This window comes from Elgaria multicarinata, chromosome 1 (genome assembly GCF_023053635.1).
Source record: "Elgaria multicarinata webbii isolate HBS135686 ecotype San Diego chromosome 1, rElgMul1.1.pri, whole genome shotgun sequence".
In the NCBI taxonomy this organism is placed as follows: domain Eukaryota; kingdom Metazoa; phylum Chordata; class Lepidosauria; order Squamata; family Anguidae; genus Elgaria; species Elgaria multicarinata.
This window is the reverse complement of record NC_086171.1, coordinates 10191117-10206928: the sequence shown is the minus strand read 5'-3', so window position 1 is coordinate 10206928 and position 15812 is coordinate 10191117. Positions and strand designations below refer to the sequence as shown.

At 44.0% G+C, this 15812-nt stretch overlaps 1 protein-coding gene across 6 annotated transcripts in view; it reads right to left on the bottom strand.

Moving 5' to 3' along the window:
* DYNC1I1 (dynein cytoplasmic 1 intermediate chain 1) overlaps nt 1–15812 on the bottom strand; it is a 235578-nt gene that overhangs the window by 116691 nt on the left and 103075 nt on the right. For all 6 annotated transcript variants that reach the window (XM_063123101.1, XM_063123117.1, XM_063123132.1 and 3 more), the window contains exons 7-9: nt 14973–15062; nt 3726–3888; nt 1669–1768 (exon numbers count right to left, since the gene is read on the bottom strand). In XM_063123101.1, coding sequence (XP_062979171.1) covers nt 1669–1768; nt 3726–3888; nt 14973–15062 — 353 coding nt within the window. The remainder of the gene's footprint in view (nt 1–1668; nt 1769–3725; nt 3889–14972; nt 15063–15812) is intronic.

Sequence of the window (15812 nt, the reverse complement as noted above, 5' to 3'; positions counted from 1 at the left end):
AGGCTTACTGGCCACCCACACGCCAATGCCTACCTGTCGCAAAATGGATTTGATTAAAACACATGGATGCAAAACATCTTGAAATGAAGTGGGGTTATAGGCCATAGATATAAACGGACTTCCAGGTCTGTATTATCTCCTTCAAGAAAGCTGCAAGTTTGAGTTTCTTAGTCAGGTCCAAAGTAACTGGCTCATAATGTGAATATCCCATGAATGGTGGTATCGATATTGGAAGCTGTCTTGTTCCAGATCAAACTATTTGTCTATCTTGCACTCTGATACTGGCTCTCTAGCAAAGGTCTTTCATGTCACCTACGACCTGATTTTTTAGAAACTGGAGATACTGGGACCACCCACATGCAGGGCACGTGCTCTACTGCTAAATCAAGGGTATCAAACCATTTTTGGCCCAGCGGCTGAATTCCAATGTGGAAAGGGTCTCAGGTGCCACATTCTAGCAGTGGGTAGGGCAAGGGCTAAGAACCAAGAAAGCAAAGTGGCCATGGCCAGATACAGCTCTTACCAATTGGATATTTCCACACCAAGCATACAGTATACAGTTCAATTCTAAGCAAGTCTACTCAAGAGTGCAACCGCTGTCATGCCTGCAAAATGCACAGCTCAATACTTTGCAGGATATTCAAAGGTTAATTGCCTTTCAATACTCTCTTATCTCCGCTCTCTGATCAGAGGTAAGAGTGGCCTGTCAAGCCATCCCACTCAAAACTGGAGGCTCCCCATCCCTGCACTAAGCTATGGTGGTTCATCTCACAAAGCCAACTGGTATCTACACAAATTCCAGCGCTACTTTGGATGTACATGAGACTTTGTGTTAACTCAGTGACATTTTTTTTAATTTGAACAGCTGATATCACACATTTTCCTAAACATCCGTTTGCCACACAGCATTTGTAGTAGGGATGTGCTCCGCTTCTAATCGGACCGGCGAATTAGAAGCGGAGCGGGGTGCTTCGCCTCCCCTTAAGGCGGAGGCGAAGAGGATTGAGGGGCCGGCGGAGCATGGCGAAGAGGATCGAGGTGAAGGCGGATCCTTCGCCTCGATCCGGAGCTCCGCCGGAAAGGTAAGTGGGGTTTACCGGGCCCTGCCGCTGTCACTGTCGCCCATGCGGCGACAGCGGCAGGGCCCGGCAAACCCCCCCTCCTCTCCCTTACCTGCCGCCATCCGCGGTCCGTTGGCTTCTTCAATTGAGCCCGCAGCCCAGACTTCCTGGTTGAACCATGGGCTCAATTGAAGAAGCCGACAGACCGCGGACGGAGGCAGGTAAGGCCCCCCTCCCTCTTGGTCCCTTACCGGGCTCTGCCGCCGTCGCCACACGGGCGGCGACGGCGGCAGGGCCCAGTAAACCCCCCTGCCCTCCTCTCCCGGCCTTACCTGGCACCACTCCCCTCCACTGCGGAGCTCCGATTCGGAGCCGGAGCTCCACGGCGAAGAGGAGCGGAGTATGGGCAGAGCGGCGTGGAGCGGAGCGGGCCAATCCGAAATTTTCAGATCGGCCCGCGGGGCGGAGCGGGGGGTCCATGCACACCCCTAATTTGTAGTGTTGGGCATTGTTATTCAAGAAGCACAAGTTCAAATTCTTGGAATTACTAGTAACATCACGTTTTAGATCCTGGCCAGAACATCCAACGTTTATATGCAAGTCTTACCTGAAGAGACCAATCCATACAAGTGACAACCCGATGCTTAGACCAATGCTCATCATAGAACTGGCGGTTAAAGGACAAGTTGGCTCCAGCTTGGACATCTCTATATGGGTTTGAACATAAGAGTTATGCTTTAGTTATACTTAAAAGGTATAGTTGGCACTTTAAAGTAACAAAACTGATTTACAAAACTACTTCTTACAGAGAATTCAGATGGTTTCATTTCCCTGCTACGTATCCTTAGCTAGTTGGAGCATCTTGAACTGTGTCCTCTTTGCCCATCACTTCCACCCCATTATTCTGCCTGGTATTTCCTATCTAAACAGTATAACTGTGCAGCACAGACAATCCAATTACAGTGGATACCCGCCGTGTAAATGCTGCACCTGACCCAAACCTAATCCTGTTCAGAGTGCAAATCCATGTAAATTAGACATGGAGCAGAATTGGTCCTGGTTGCTGAAGGCTTCAAGAGATACCAGGCTTCTGAAAACATCTGCAGAGTTGTCTCCCCTAATTTGTGGTTGCTTACGTCAATGTTATGTCACAGTCAAATAGGACCTAGTGAAATGTCCCATGCTGTAGGATTCATGCATTGGCCCACAAAACATAGTTAGAGAGTCAGGGATGATTCCAGGGGGCAGTAACGGATAGCAGGCACCTCTCGAAAATACTTCTGCTACCCTAAACATCAGCATTTTACCACACACTTTTGGGGGGCAAGATCCAGCATTCACAACAGGTTGCAGATTAGCCCAGGCTCAGATTAAAGGATGAAGCTCTCTGCAGTGTAATGACATGTTCCACGTTAAATCAGTTAGCACAAGAACTTTCAGAAGGAATATTGCAAAGAAAGAATGCTACATACTAATATGTCTTTGCAGACTGTGGCTGCTATATATTTTGCATACAATATCACACAGATCAGCAAATGAACAATAGGGCACATGCCTTTGCTCATCTTCTTCCTGAGCAATGCTTCACATTTTCCTCATTTGCATGTTTTCTAGGGAAGATTTGGAACAAAGGCTGAGCACATGCATGGCCCTCTTCCATGTGTGGATTCAGGATTCCCATGTCCTATTGTCATTGTAGTTCAATTAATCTGGATGTAGAAGCTGGTCAGGACTTGCTTCAGCATTTGCAATGCAACAGTCTCTGGGACTTTCTATACCTCCCGGCCTTCCAGGAGGGAGTGGTGAGGATCTCGGAATTTCCTGGTTCCGAGATCCTCCCCCTGGGTCCACATGCCCACACCATGTTCAGGGATGGTGTAAGCATCTTTTTTTTTTTTTTAAGCAGTGGGGCCAGTCGTGCAAGAGCGAGGCCCCACTCCATCAAAAATATGGGTAGGCTTTAAAAAACAACCACCCTGAAACCGCCCCCCCCAAACCCTCTCCCTGCCATCCCAGGAGTGGCAAAATTGCTGCCACCCCCTCCCCTGATGGGCACGGAGCCACATGGCACAGCTCCATGCCCATTTCTGGTGCCACACTTACTCATGAGTAAGCATGGCACTAGGTGGGATGGGCACCACACCTCCCGTGGTCTTGGGATGATCCCGAGATACAGGAAGAATCAGGTATTCCCAGGGTTTCTTTATCCCTGGGAAAACCCGTCCCCATCGCCCCCTGACCCCCCAGGTGGGTGGGTGGGTAGACCAGCCCGGACTATCAGGCTGGTGTAGACTTGGCCTCTGTTTCAAAGAAAGTAAGCAGAATACTGCCAGGTAAGGGCAATCAAGAACCCGAGAAAGTCCAAAATTAAACAAGAGGCTACTGCAGAAGACTTTTCACCACTTAGGCTGCAATCATAGTCCCACTTACTTGGGAACAAACCCAATTGAACTCAATAGAACTTATTTCTTAGTAGTAAGTAGACATGTATGAGAGTAGTAAGTAGACATGTATGAGATTGCACTTGTTAATCCGATAATGAAAGTTTATCATTCTGGTAAAATGTATGAATTACTGGAATTTGCTGCTACACTAGTCATACGTGATGATTATTTAAAATTTATTTATTGGGTTACAAAACAGAAGGAAAGAAAATCAACTGACCCATCATTCTCATCTACATCTCGACCACTGTAGTCAAAGAAAATATCTGAATCTTCAGCTAGGGCTCGCTCAATCACACGTATTGTCCGGTCAAAAAACATAAGGAACTCTTCTGAGTGGAGAATCTGTTGCTTTTCTTCTTCTGTCAGTTCCCTGGGAGGAGCTTACAAAAGTATATTGGCAACATTAAGCATACAAGTATTTAAATATTTCCAGCTGAATCAAACTCTTCAGGAAAGAAAGGAACTTTTCCTATGAAAGTCATAGCAACATTGGTAAGACTGAATGGTTTACATCCTTTTAAAGAATTATTTTTGAATCCTCTAAATGTATTACTGCATAGTCCTAGAATGTGGCTCCTATATCTTGCATATTTATTATTCTGAAGAAGAAAATACTTAAGATCCAAAATAAAATAAACCTCATGTTCAGATTTCAGGAAACACTTTTGACTGATGCTTATTGCAAAGCTGAACTTGGAAAAGCATTAAAACATGTTAACAAAGGAGCAGTCTTAAGTGCTCTTTTAACACAGAGAACATTCAATCACAGCTGTAAAAAAGAACTAAAATATTTTCAGCTTGTTAAAATGCACACTTTGCTCCACCGTGAGAAGATTTCTTAATATCAAGGCACAGGCCATGATCATGAAGGCCGAAAGCACATGGGGATCTTTAGCTCCGTGGTAGTGCACAGGTTTTAACTGCAGAAGCTCCCAGGTTCAACAAACCGGGGGGGGGGGGGAGAGAGTTGCAGAGCATCATGTTGGCCCATTAGGGCCATAGCTAGAACAGGCCTATATCCCGGGATGATCCCAGGATCATCCCTGTACATCCAAATGACACACAGGGGATACTGGGAGCAGGCAGGGACGACCCCTCCGTTTGCCTGAGATAAACCTTATGTCTAGCTAAGGCCTAGGGGGGAAATCCAAAAGTAACAGTAGAGTAATTGCTTTATTAGGGCCAACTAAAATACAATAGAAAGTGCTGCACAGAAGTTTTCATGTTCTTCAGAAAAGTTGTTTAGAATGAATGTTAAGCAGAGAGAGGGAGGCAAGGAGAGGAAGAGGAAGAGGAAAATATGTTCTTAGGTATGGTGAAAAAAAGTTCCAGTCTGCAGCTTGTAGGACAGAGTGGAGGAACTACGTTTAGTAAGTGTTCAAAGCTAGTCTTCCTCCAGTTCTAGGATCCCTTAAATTGGGACAACACCTTCTCCTCTCCAATTTACAAGCCGCAGGCTAGGACATTTCCACCACGCTCAGAAACACCCTTTTCTTACACACACACACACACACCACTTTTCTTAACATCTACTTCTGCGGAATGTGAAAGCTTGCTCACTATTATATGCCATTAGAACCTCCTAATTCAGATATTACCTTGGTATTAATTTTTTGGATTCTTTCTATTTAGGTTGACTCTGAGAAGTAAGACTATGGCAGCTGTGTCGCATAATGTCTATTTTAATATTCCCTCCCCCATTCCCCAATATCAGAGAACCTCAGCCTTGCGGAGTTGACCTGTGAAACAACCAAGGCAATATAAGATTCATTATAACTTTAGTGGGCCTGGGGAAAGCAGCAATCAGTAACATCCTGTTTAGGTTTACTCAGAAGTAAGTCCCATTGTGTGCAATAGGGCTTGCTCATAGATAAGTGTGCGTACAATTACAACCATATTATGTCATCTATGAAGCACAAAGCAAGTTTGCAATTCTTTACACATTTTGTAAACACGCACAGAGTCTTTAACAGAAGCATAAAATACGATGGGTTAAAATCTAGGCTCCATTTAAATTTGGCAAAATAGCCTTTTATTTCACTGGAGCAATGACTGCACATAACATGTAGCCAGAAACCACAACGAAGTATCTGTTACACGTAAACAAGAAAACACAATTGTTTAAGACAGTGTACCAAAAGCTAAATGAGAAAGCCAAAAGCCTTGTTTAATATGTAGCAATAAAAAAGAGCAATGCTGTATTATGCTAAATCAAAACGTACATGATTTCTGAAGGTCTCCGTTTGTAGTTAAGTCATGCACCTGGTTTGCACGTCTAAAACAACCGTGTTAACCACTGCTCCGCCCACCTGCCCTCTCCCACTGAGTTAAACACACCAGGGATACTCCGACGTTGGTTGTTTCTTGTGACGTCCAAACTTGGAATTGGAAATTGTTGAGGGAAGTATAACCCAGACTTGTAACCCAAGAACAAGCCATTGGTTACGTCTGGCTTATTCTTCCTCCCAACAACCTCCAATTCCAGGTTCGGACATCATGGAGTATCCTTGAGTTGTTTAACTCAGTGGGAGTGGAAGGGTGGGAGCCAGCTCCCGTTTGTTCATGGCTTCCAAGGGTCTGTTTAAGCCCTCAGTAGCCATGATGTGCGAACTGGGCCCATGGGAGCTTCCAGACAGACAGTTCTTAGCACTACCAAACAAAGAAATGATGCACCTATTCCGTTTCCCCCTCTTTAATGGATTTTCAATGGTAAGGGGGGAGGGGAAAGACATCAGAAAACACAGGAGGGTTACAAATGGAAGATGACGACACCTGGAACCTCTCTACAATTCTATGATTGAGGCAGGGCGATTGTACAATAAAAGCCTTGTCTGAAAGCAGAGTGACACAGAGAATGCTCATTTGGGAAGCCGTTGCAACATAATTCATGCAAATAAAGTTATAATAAGTGCAGTCATTGGGTTTCTCTTGCCTTCCTTCCCACAGAAGCCCCTGGCACATCCTGAAAAGCACTCTTGCTGGTTTGAGGACCTTCCGCAATAGTGTGACGCAGTGCAAGTGCTGCAGCCAGGGAAAAAGAGAAAGAAAATATGCCCTTCTCCCAATGTGCGAACAGAAGTGCTTCCCACTCACGCAGAGGACACTTTGGTTGCAAGCCTTTCTTTAATGACAGGAACCAAAGTCGTTAAAAGTCAGCAAGAAGAGTGACGATATATTATTCATACAGTCGTGGCGACCGTAGAAATATGCCATGGTCCCTAGGGGGACTGTGGGATTTTGTGAGATTTGTGTCTTGTGAAAACCAGACACAGACCTACATGTGGGGATTTCACCACAAAACTTCGATCTATGATTCCTACCCAGACAATGAATTTTACCATCAACCATCTTACTTCCTTTAGCCCACACTTATACCCTGGCTGTAGGAGTTCTGTGGACTGACAGGCGAGTCGAACCACCGCAAATGGCTAGGCACCACTTTCACAGCTGGCCCTACACACCATTTGCCCAATGGCTGAATGTGTCCCATTCGCCAGAATAAAATCTACTTCATGCAGATATAAGGCAACTTGATCCATCTGCAGAGATGAAGAGCCAAGATTTTGAAGAGTTTTAAACAGGCTTTATACAGCTCTTTGTATTCCATCTTTCGGAAGTTTTCCTTTAAAGTTCACTGTTAGAAAGGCACTTCAAGCACTTTGGCCTCAAGTGAGCCATCTCGAGAGAATCACTCTGAACACTACCGCTGGATCCAAGGAGGGAAGAGCAGAGAGGTAAGCCAATTCACTCTTGCCTCTCCCCTATTAAAGCTTCCAGGTTAGGCTTCCTTCTTTGGTCTGACACACAGTGGCAATCAGCCTGTTGCTGCTCATGCCTCTCCTCAGATTGTATTATTATATTATTATTATTTATTTATATAGCACCATCAATGTACATGGTGCTGTACAGAGTAAAACAGTAAATAGCGAGACCCTGCCGCATAGGCTTACATTCTAATAAAATCATAATAAAACAATAAGGAGGGGAAGAGAATGCAAACAGGCACTGGGTAGGGTAAAACTAACAGTATAAAGTCAGAACAAAATCAAGTTTTAAAAGCTTTAGGAAAAAGAAAAGTTTTTAGCTAAGCTTTAAAAGCTGCGGTTGAACTTGTAGTTCTCAAATGTTCTGGAAGAGCGTTCTAGGCATAAGGGGCAGCCGAAGAAAATGGACGAAGCCGAGCAAGGGAAGTAGAGACCCTTGGGCAGGCGAGAAACATGGCATCAGAGGAGCAAAGAGCACGAGCGGGGCAATAGTGTGAGATGAGAGAGGAGAGATAGGAAGGAGCTAGACCGTGAAAAGCTTTGTAGGTCAACAGGAGAAGTTTATATTGGATTCTGAAGTGAATTGGAAGCCAATGAAGAGATTTCAGCACTCGTGTTCTGCTTGTGGGCTTCCCAAATTGGCCACTGTGGACAGAATGCTAAACAAGATAGAGTCTTGGGCCACAGCTAGACCTAAGGTTTATCCCTGGATCGTCCAGGGGTCAAACCTGTTCACCTAGGTGACACACAGGGGACCCAGTGCTCAGGCAGGGGCGAACCCTGGATGATCCCAGGAGAAACCTTAGGTCTAGCTGTGGCCTTGGTCTGGTCCAACATGGCCCTTCTTATGCTTTTATGTTAATCCCACATAACGCCTTCCCCTGAAATAGCAAGAGCTAAGCCTGCAGCCAGGTCTACACACTGCACTCACCTCATGATACCTGATGTTGTCATGTGACACCTTTGCTCGTTTGCATTGTGCATCAAGTGTGAGTGGCATGTTGAATCTCCCACTTTCCACCTCAGGAATTCTGTGATAGTTCGACATGCTATCCTACTCTGGGTAGTTCGACATGCTATCACATGGTAAGTAGAACGTTTACATTAAACCCATGTGAGCCAAAGATTGGGAGGAAGTTCATTGTTCACCAGAGTAGTTTGGGCAGTGGCCAATCTTAAGGATACAATCTAGCTCGCTTTTTTCTCTGTCAAACTACTGGCACAAAGGGAGAGAACAATTAGCATACCCAACAAGAGTGGCCATATTACTTAGTGGCAGGGTGGATAAAAATCAATGGTGTTTTTTTTAAATAAAAAAAAATGTTTTTTTTTAAATTTAAATTGGTTTTTTTTAAAACAAAATGATAGTTTTCTATTTAAGATACATTATAGTCCAAAGGTTATTCATCATGAAATAAGGATTAGTTTTTAATTAAGTATGAATTAGGTAAACAGCATGAGGCTGTTTAATTTTTTTGGTAAATGAATTCCATTAATCCATTCACAATATCATGCTCTTCCAGAGGTTTCTGTAAGATTATTTTTTTCCTTCCAATAAAGTACAGCAGAAAAGTTGTCCAAATATGATTAACCTATTAAAGAGGAGATAGTTCACCTCGCAATAATTTCATAATTATCTATGATGTGTTTCTAATAATATAAGCAAATCAGTATTTTTTTGATATAACCGTAAAACTAATCTGAAAAGTTGCTATTCTAAAAATGAAACCTTCATCTGGTTGTAAATATTAAGATTATACCAGCAAGAATGAGTCTTTGGTAACTCTGAGTTGTGTAAAATATAGTGAGGAAGAGCTTTTTTGGGGGGGAGAGTCAATCAAATCCACCCTGCTTAATGGCAGATGTTATGGCACGGATGGGCAACTTGTGGCCCTCCAGATGTTCTGGCCTACAGCGTCCATCAGCTCTAGCCAGCACAGTCAATGGCGAGGGAGCTGTAGGCCAAAACATCTGGAGGGCCACAAGTTGTCCACCCCATAACTATGGGAACAGAAAGCAAATCCAGTATTCCAATATTAGACATGCCTGGTGGGATATGTTTAATAGGGTGACCATATGAAAAGAAGGACAGGGCTGCTGTATCTTTAACAGTTGCATAGAAAAGGGAATTAAAGCAGGAGTCATTTGTATATATGGAGAACCTGGTGAAATTCCCTCTTCATCACCACAGTTAAAGCTGCAGGAGCTATACTAGAGTGATCAGATTTAAAAGAGGGCAGGCCATCTGCAGCTTTAACTGTGGTGATGAAGAGGAAATTTCACCAGGTTCCCCATATATACAAATGACACCTGCTGAAATTCCCATTTTAATACAACTGTTAAAGATACAGGAGCCCTGTCCTCCTTTTCATATGGTCACCCTATGTTTAATGCAGTTTAAAAGTTGTTGTTTTTAAATCACCCCAAAACTATGGGGTGGGTGGAATGTCATGCATCACAAAAGGTTCGTCTACAGCAAACTACACACATGGCAACATTACACCACACTTTCTACATGAGCCGCTAGCAACATGGTGAGTGCAATATATAGACCTGGTCTTTGTTGCCTGCTAGGATACTAACTGTGCACTTGTATTCATGTCTTCTTGGAAGTACGCTGCTCCCAGGTTAGAGTGCATAGGATTGCATCCTTCAAATGTTATTAATATTGCTGTACCCAAACAGAGGGCATGAAACTAAATGGGTACCTAGTATACATGTAGGCTTTTTTTAAAACCAACAAACAAACACCTGAAATTGTTCATTCTGCTAAAATAAATGTAAATTGCTGACTCATCTCCCACATGACATAGCTGATAAAGCTTCCAATGAATTTAGGAACCTACCAAAGCAACTGTGTTGACAGGATGGAATAGCTTGCAAGTTTTGAAGTACTGCTAAATAAATACAGCTTTTTCTTAAAAAAAAAAAGTACTTTTTTGTTGCACATATAGAACTTGTATTCAAATTACTTTTTAAAATCAGGTGATGTGACTTGAACAATACAAGGTTCTTTAGGTAAAAATAAAAGTTCAGCCTCCTGAGTTATAACCAGTTTTAGCCCAGAGCAAATTTTTATGGCTGGGTTATAAAATACTTGAAAAACAAGATTCATAATGGAACTGCTGACACAGGCTTTGACTGCTATATAAAAGTGTGAGCGGAGCGGCTATAATATCTATTAGAGATACTTTAAAAGTTTGGGGAGAGGGGGATATTGTCTTGCTTTGCACGAAAAAAAAGAAAAGAAACCAGAGTACTTTATGCCAATATAAACATGCATTTAACCCATTATATACTAATTTGGAGGAAAGCCCTTAATTCTGAATAAGCATTGTAGAAATGAGAACCAACAGGAAATGTTAGTCTAAATTCCTGTTTTGCCTCTAACATGTTTTTAATCACTTCCATGAAGCACACATGAGGGTTACAAACTCAGAAAAGGAATGGATTGTATGAGGGAGTCAAAAGTGATTATGTGAGAGAAATAAAAGCAGAGAAAAAGGAAAAGCTTACTAAAGAAGACTCCCTTATCTGTGTTTTCTCATAATTATTTCACATACTCAAGCAGCAATGCTATTCATACTTACTTGGGAGTAAGCTCCCCTGAACTCATTGGATCTGACTTCAGAGTAAATATGTACAGGAATAGATTTCTGGTCCCAAAATTACACGACTCTGTCACTGTTCCAATAATTCCAAATGCATGGAGGCTAAAATTACACTGCTGTGAAAGAAAGGCACTCTAGGTATGCTCAGAGGCACGCTTTTCATGATTTTCATCCATATGTTCCAGGTTTGAGCAACAGCCCTGATAAAAGGAGCAAGATGCACCCTGGTCCTAATTAATCTGAGATTATTTCATTAGAAACATTACAATTAATGCAGCTTTAGTATTTTACCCATCTCATCCCAAAGGCAAAATGCATTTTTCTGTGTTATGCTGCCAGTTTCAATTCATAGTTGGGTGTGTTTTTTTTCATTCCGCTCTTGACATATTAACACCCTTAGGAGTTGTATCCGAGTCAACTACCACACTTCCTTTTGAATTCTGTGGTCTAAGCAGCTCAAAGACTGTTACTACCAGAAAACCCCACACAGCTACCATTTGCCCAGAACCTGGCTTGACTAGACAAGAAGAGGAGCCAGTGGCAACATAAAGCCCTTCTAGTAGACTAAACTATAACAAAGAAATAGATGATGTTAGCTATGGCTCTCCTTCAAATGCAACAACAGAAGTATACAAAGGGCTCACTTGCAAGCGTGTGAAAAACTAAAATAAATATATATCTTTCAGGAGTCTATTTAGTTTGGCTTTTTAAAGTATTCACACATAATCCACAGCGTCGCCTTCCAGAGATATCCAAATTAGGGTTGCTTTTATGTGGCCACGGGAGGAAACGGGACACAAATCTCAACCAAAATTGAACAACTTGTATGGCATTCATCAACATTGTTCTTGCTTTCTCTAAGCCTATTTGCCTGGCCTTCTGGTAACAAAGCATACACTCAGGTGGGCAGAATCTGCTAAGTGTACGTTTTGGTGGGGTTGGACTCCACTAACACTCACAGCTTTCACTTTTGAGGCAAAAGCTGCCTTGTACCAGTTCAGACATTGTCCTGGTTCACATAGATCGGTAACCCTTGTTGCCCAACCCAGGGTTTGTCTGGCAGACGAGCAAACAAAACGCCGGTTATTTTCTGAATCCTAGGATTTTTTGTATCCCTCCTCCTTTGCTTGCTCCCTCCTTATATCCCAAATGCCTTTACAGCGCTGTAGTATTCATATGTAAAGCAGTTGTGTGTGTTTTATCACTCTTGCCTGCTGCCTTTGTAGTGTAGCGAAACAACCAGTGAACAACCCACAGTTCTGGGTTCGTATGTAACAACAACCTACGGTTTAAACAAGTTTACAACCCAGCAACTAACCATGGGTTCTGCATTCATACATCATGACAACCCATAATTCAATAACCGAAATCATGGGTTAGCTTCATGTGCGAACCAGGCCTATTTGTTCATCCAGCTTACTCTTACTGGCAGAGGATCTAAGGCAAAGATCTTTCAAATCACCTGTGGCCTAATCCTGTTTTAATTGGAGGTGTCAAAGACTGATCCTGGGACCTTCTACGTGCAAAGTTGATGCTCTACCCCTGAGCTACAATCTATCCCCGGTTTCTCATGTGGATTAGTATACAAAGTAGGAGTGAGAAGATGTCTTCTTGGTGTAAGCCAAATGTACCCATCTGATGCCCAAGCTCATAACCATGAGGCACTCACTTGGTTCAGTATACAAAGTAGGAGTGAGAAGATGTCTTAATTTTTATAAGAATCTAGGCCCAAACATCCCCCAAATATAACTGAGTAGAGATCTGTGGAGGTTGGACTTTGCACATACAATATTATTTCAAAGTTAATGTTAATTCGTGCAATGAAGGATTTTAGACTTTGAGGCTGCAATCCTGAACACACTTATTGTGAGTCAATCCCACAAAATCCAGTAAATTATTATTTTATTTATTTTTCAGTTTTGTCCTGCCTTTAATCCAAGCTTCTCCACTGCTCCATTTTAGAGGCATTCAAGAGGCAGCTGGATAACCATCTGTCAGGTATGCTTTATGGTAGATTCCTGCACTGAGCAGGGAGTTGGACTTGATGGCCTTATAGGCCACTTCCAACTCTACGATTCTATGATTCTATTCTCAGAACAAACCCTGGACTTGTTTATGTGCCTTGTTTAGCCTGTGGCAGCTGTAAATTGGTGCTGTGTTGTTTATATTTATTTATTTATTTAAGGATTTTTATGCCGCCATTCAGCCAAAAAGGACTCTCACGGCGGCTTACAAAAGTATTTCTTGACAGTCCCTGCCCACAGGCTTACAATCTAAAAGACATGACACAAAAGGAAAGGGGATTGGGAGGGAGGAGGAGGAGGGGGAAAAGGAAAGCAAATTCAGGCACTACAATCTTAGTTGGAAAGTTCAGCAGTTACAGTTGACAGCAGGAGGGAGGGGGCTCTCAGCTGGAGCTGGACCCAGGCACGGTGGAGAGGTGCCTGGCTGCTGCTTCCTCCCTCACTGGTGGCCTCTGCAGAGACAGTTGGTAGCAGGAGGGAGGGGGCTCTCAGCTGGAGCTGGACCCAGGCATGGTGGAGAGGTGCCTGGCTGCTGCTTCCTCCCTCACTGGTGGCCTCTGCAGAGACAGTTGGTAGCAGGAGGGAAGGGGCTCTCAGCTGGAGCTGGACCCAGGCATGGTGGAGAGGTGCCTGGCTGCTGCTTCCTCCCTCACTGGTGGCCTCTGCAGAGACAGTTGGTAGCAGGAGGGAAGGGGCTCTCAGCTGGAGCTGGACCCAGGCATGGTGGAGAGGTGCCTGGCTGCTGCTTCCTCCCTCACTGGTGGCCTCTGCAGAGACAGTTGGCAGCAGGAGGGAGGGGGCTCTCAGCTGGAGCTGGACCCAGGCACGGTGGAGAGGTGCCTGGCTGCTGCTTCCTTCCTCACTGGTGGCCTCTGCAGAGACAGTTGGCAGCAGGAGGGAGGGGGCTCTCAGCTGGAGCTGGACCCAGGCACGGTGGAGAGGTGCCTGGCTGCTGCTTCCTCCCCCACTGGTGGCCTCTGCAGGGATAGTTGGCAGCAGGAGGGAGGGGGCTCTCAGCTGGAGCTGGACCCAGGCACAGTGGAGAGGTGCCTGGCTGCTGTTTCCTCCCTCACTGGTGGCCTCTGCAGAGACAGTTGGCAGCAGGAGGGAGGGGACTCTCAGCTGGAGACGGACCCAGGCACGGTGGAGAGGTGCCTGGCTGCTGCTTCCTCCCTCACTGGTGGCCTCTGCAGAGACCATGACGTTGCAGCCACCAACTCTCAGCCACCATGGGCTTCCCCCCCCCCCGAATCTGTGCTTTCTAAAAGTCGCTGACTTAAATATGACCTTTTCCTTTGCTCAAAGGTCACCACCTTATTTTTTCTGTCAGTGGCGACCTCGCTTCAGATTGAGGCTGGGGACGTTCCGGGGGTGGATTGAGGCCCAGGGTGGGCTGCGGAAAGTGCAGGAAGGCAAAGCAGAGGGCAGGGGGCAGTCTCAACTAGCCAAATGGCCACCGGCACTGTGGCTTTTTCAGCTTGAAAGCCCGTGCTCCCTTCTGCCATCAAGACTTACTGTTCCCACCCCTGCAGTTGTGATGCCATGGGGTTTTGAGGAAACGAGCGGCCAAAGCATTGTTGTAAAGACACCCTCTCTGTGAAGTAGGTTAGGCTGAGGGACAGTGACTAGCCCAACGACACCCAATAAGCTTCATGGCTGAATGGGAATTTGAACCTGGTCTCCCCAATCCTAGTCAACACTCTAACCACTATACGACACTGTGTCACTTTACTTATTACCAAGTAAAAATGCATAGGATTGCATTCCTGAAGTCATTCTTTGAGCTGCAATTCTAAGCACATGTACTAGGAAGAAAGTCAGGCTCAACTCAGTGATGGCTACCTTCTGAGTAAAATTATTTAGGACCAGACCGTACTTCTCTTTTTAGACGTAAAGCACTAAAAGGTTGCAGAGGACATAGGCCACCCAATACCAGTGTTAGAAGAAAAAACTAAAAATTAAGGTCATTTCCACATTACTAGCTGCTCAAGTGGGAAGCTGTGTTCGCTCATAATCATTTGTAAAATTAGATGCTTAAGCTTGAATAATGTCTATATTTGCATACCTTCCTTCATGTCTTGCTTTTTCTCTTGAGTTCCAATCTCAGAGTCATTCTGTGCTTTCGGTTCAACCAATTCCTCGTCTTCCTCATCCTCTAGAAAAAGAAACAAGTAATAAAGGGAAATGGTAATAATTTTCTTTCAAGGTACAGCTAGGTTAGCTTGAGCCTGTCTTGACACAATAGATTAACCAGACGTAAACCCAGCAACCACATATATTGCACTTTAAAAAGTGTCAACATCATTTGATTCTGCAGAAAATTTAGATGCTGTTTAGATTAAGTCTTTGGTTTAAGTGTATTTCTTTGTATCAAAAAGTGTTATTTGTTTTCTAGTGATTTGATGAGGTCTCATTTTAACTTGGGTTATCTTTCTTTGCACTTAAACCCAGGTCAATACATGCCTCCCATGTTGTTGTTTTTCCAATGATGGGGCTTGTGGCCTGCAAAAAGGCTCATAACATAATATAGCAAATTCAGAAACACTGGGCATGCAGCTGGTCCCCCACACTTCAGTTCTTATTTATTTACTCATTAAAACATTTGTATCCTGCCCTATATCATTGGGATCTCAGGGCAGCGTAAGATAAAATCAATTCAAACAGTACCAAACAATAAATAATGTACACAGCTAAAAACATATTAAACCATTAAGTAGCTAAAACCAGTAGAAAATGTAAAAACAATTAAAACTATGTGCAGCTTTAGGCAAATTTAGTCCTCAAAGGGTTTGATAAAATGTCATGTTTTAAATCTGGCGCTGAAACGAAACCAGCATCGGCACCAGCTGAGGCTCCATGGGGAGGGCATTCCGCAACCAGGGTGCCACAACAAAAGAAGTTCTCA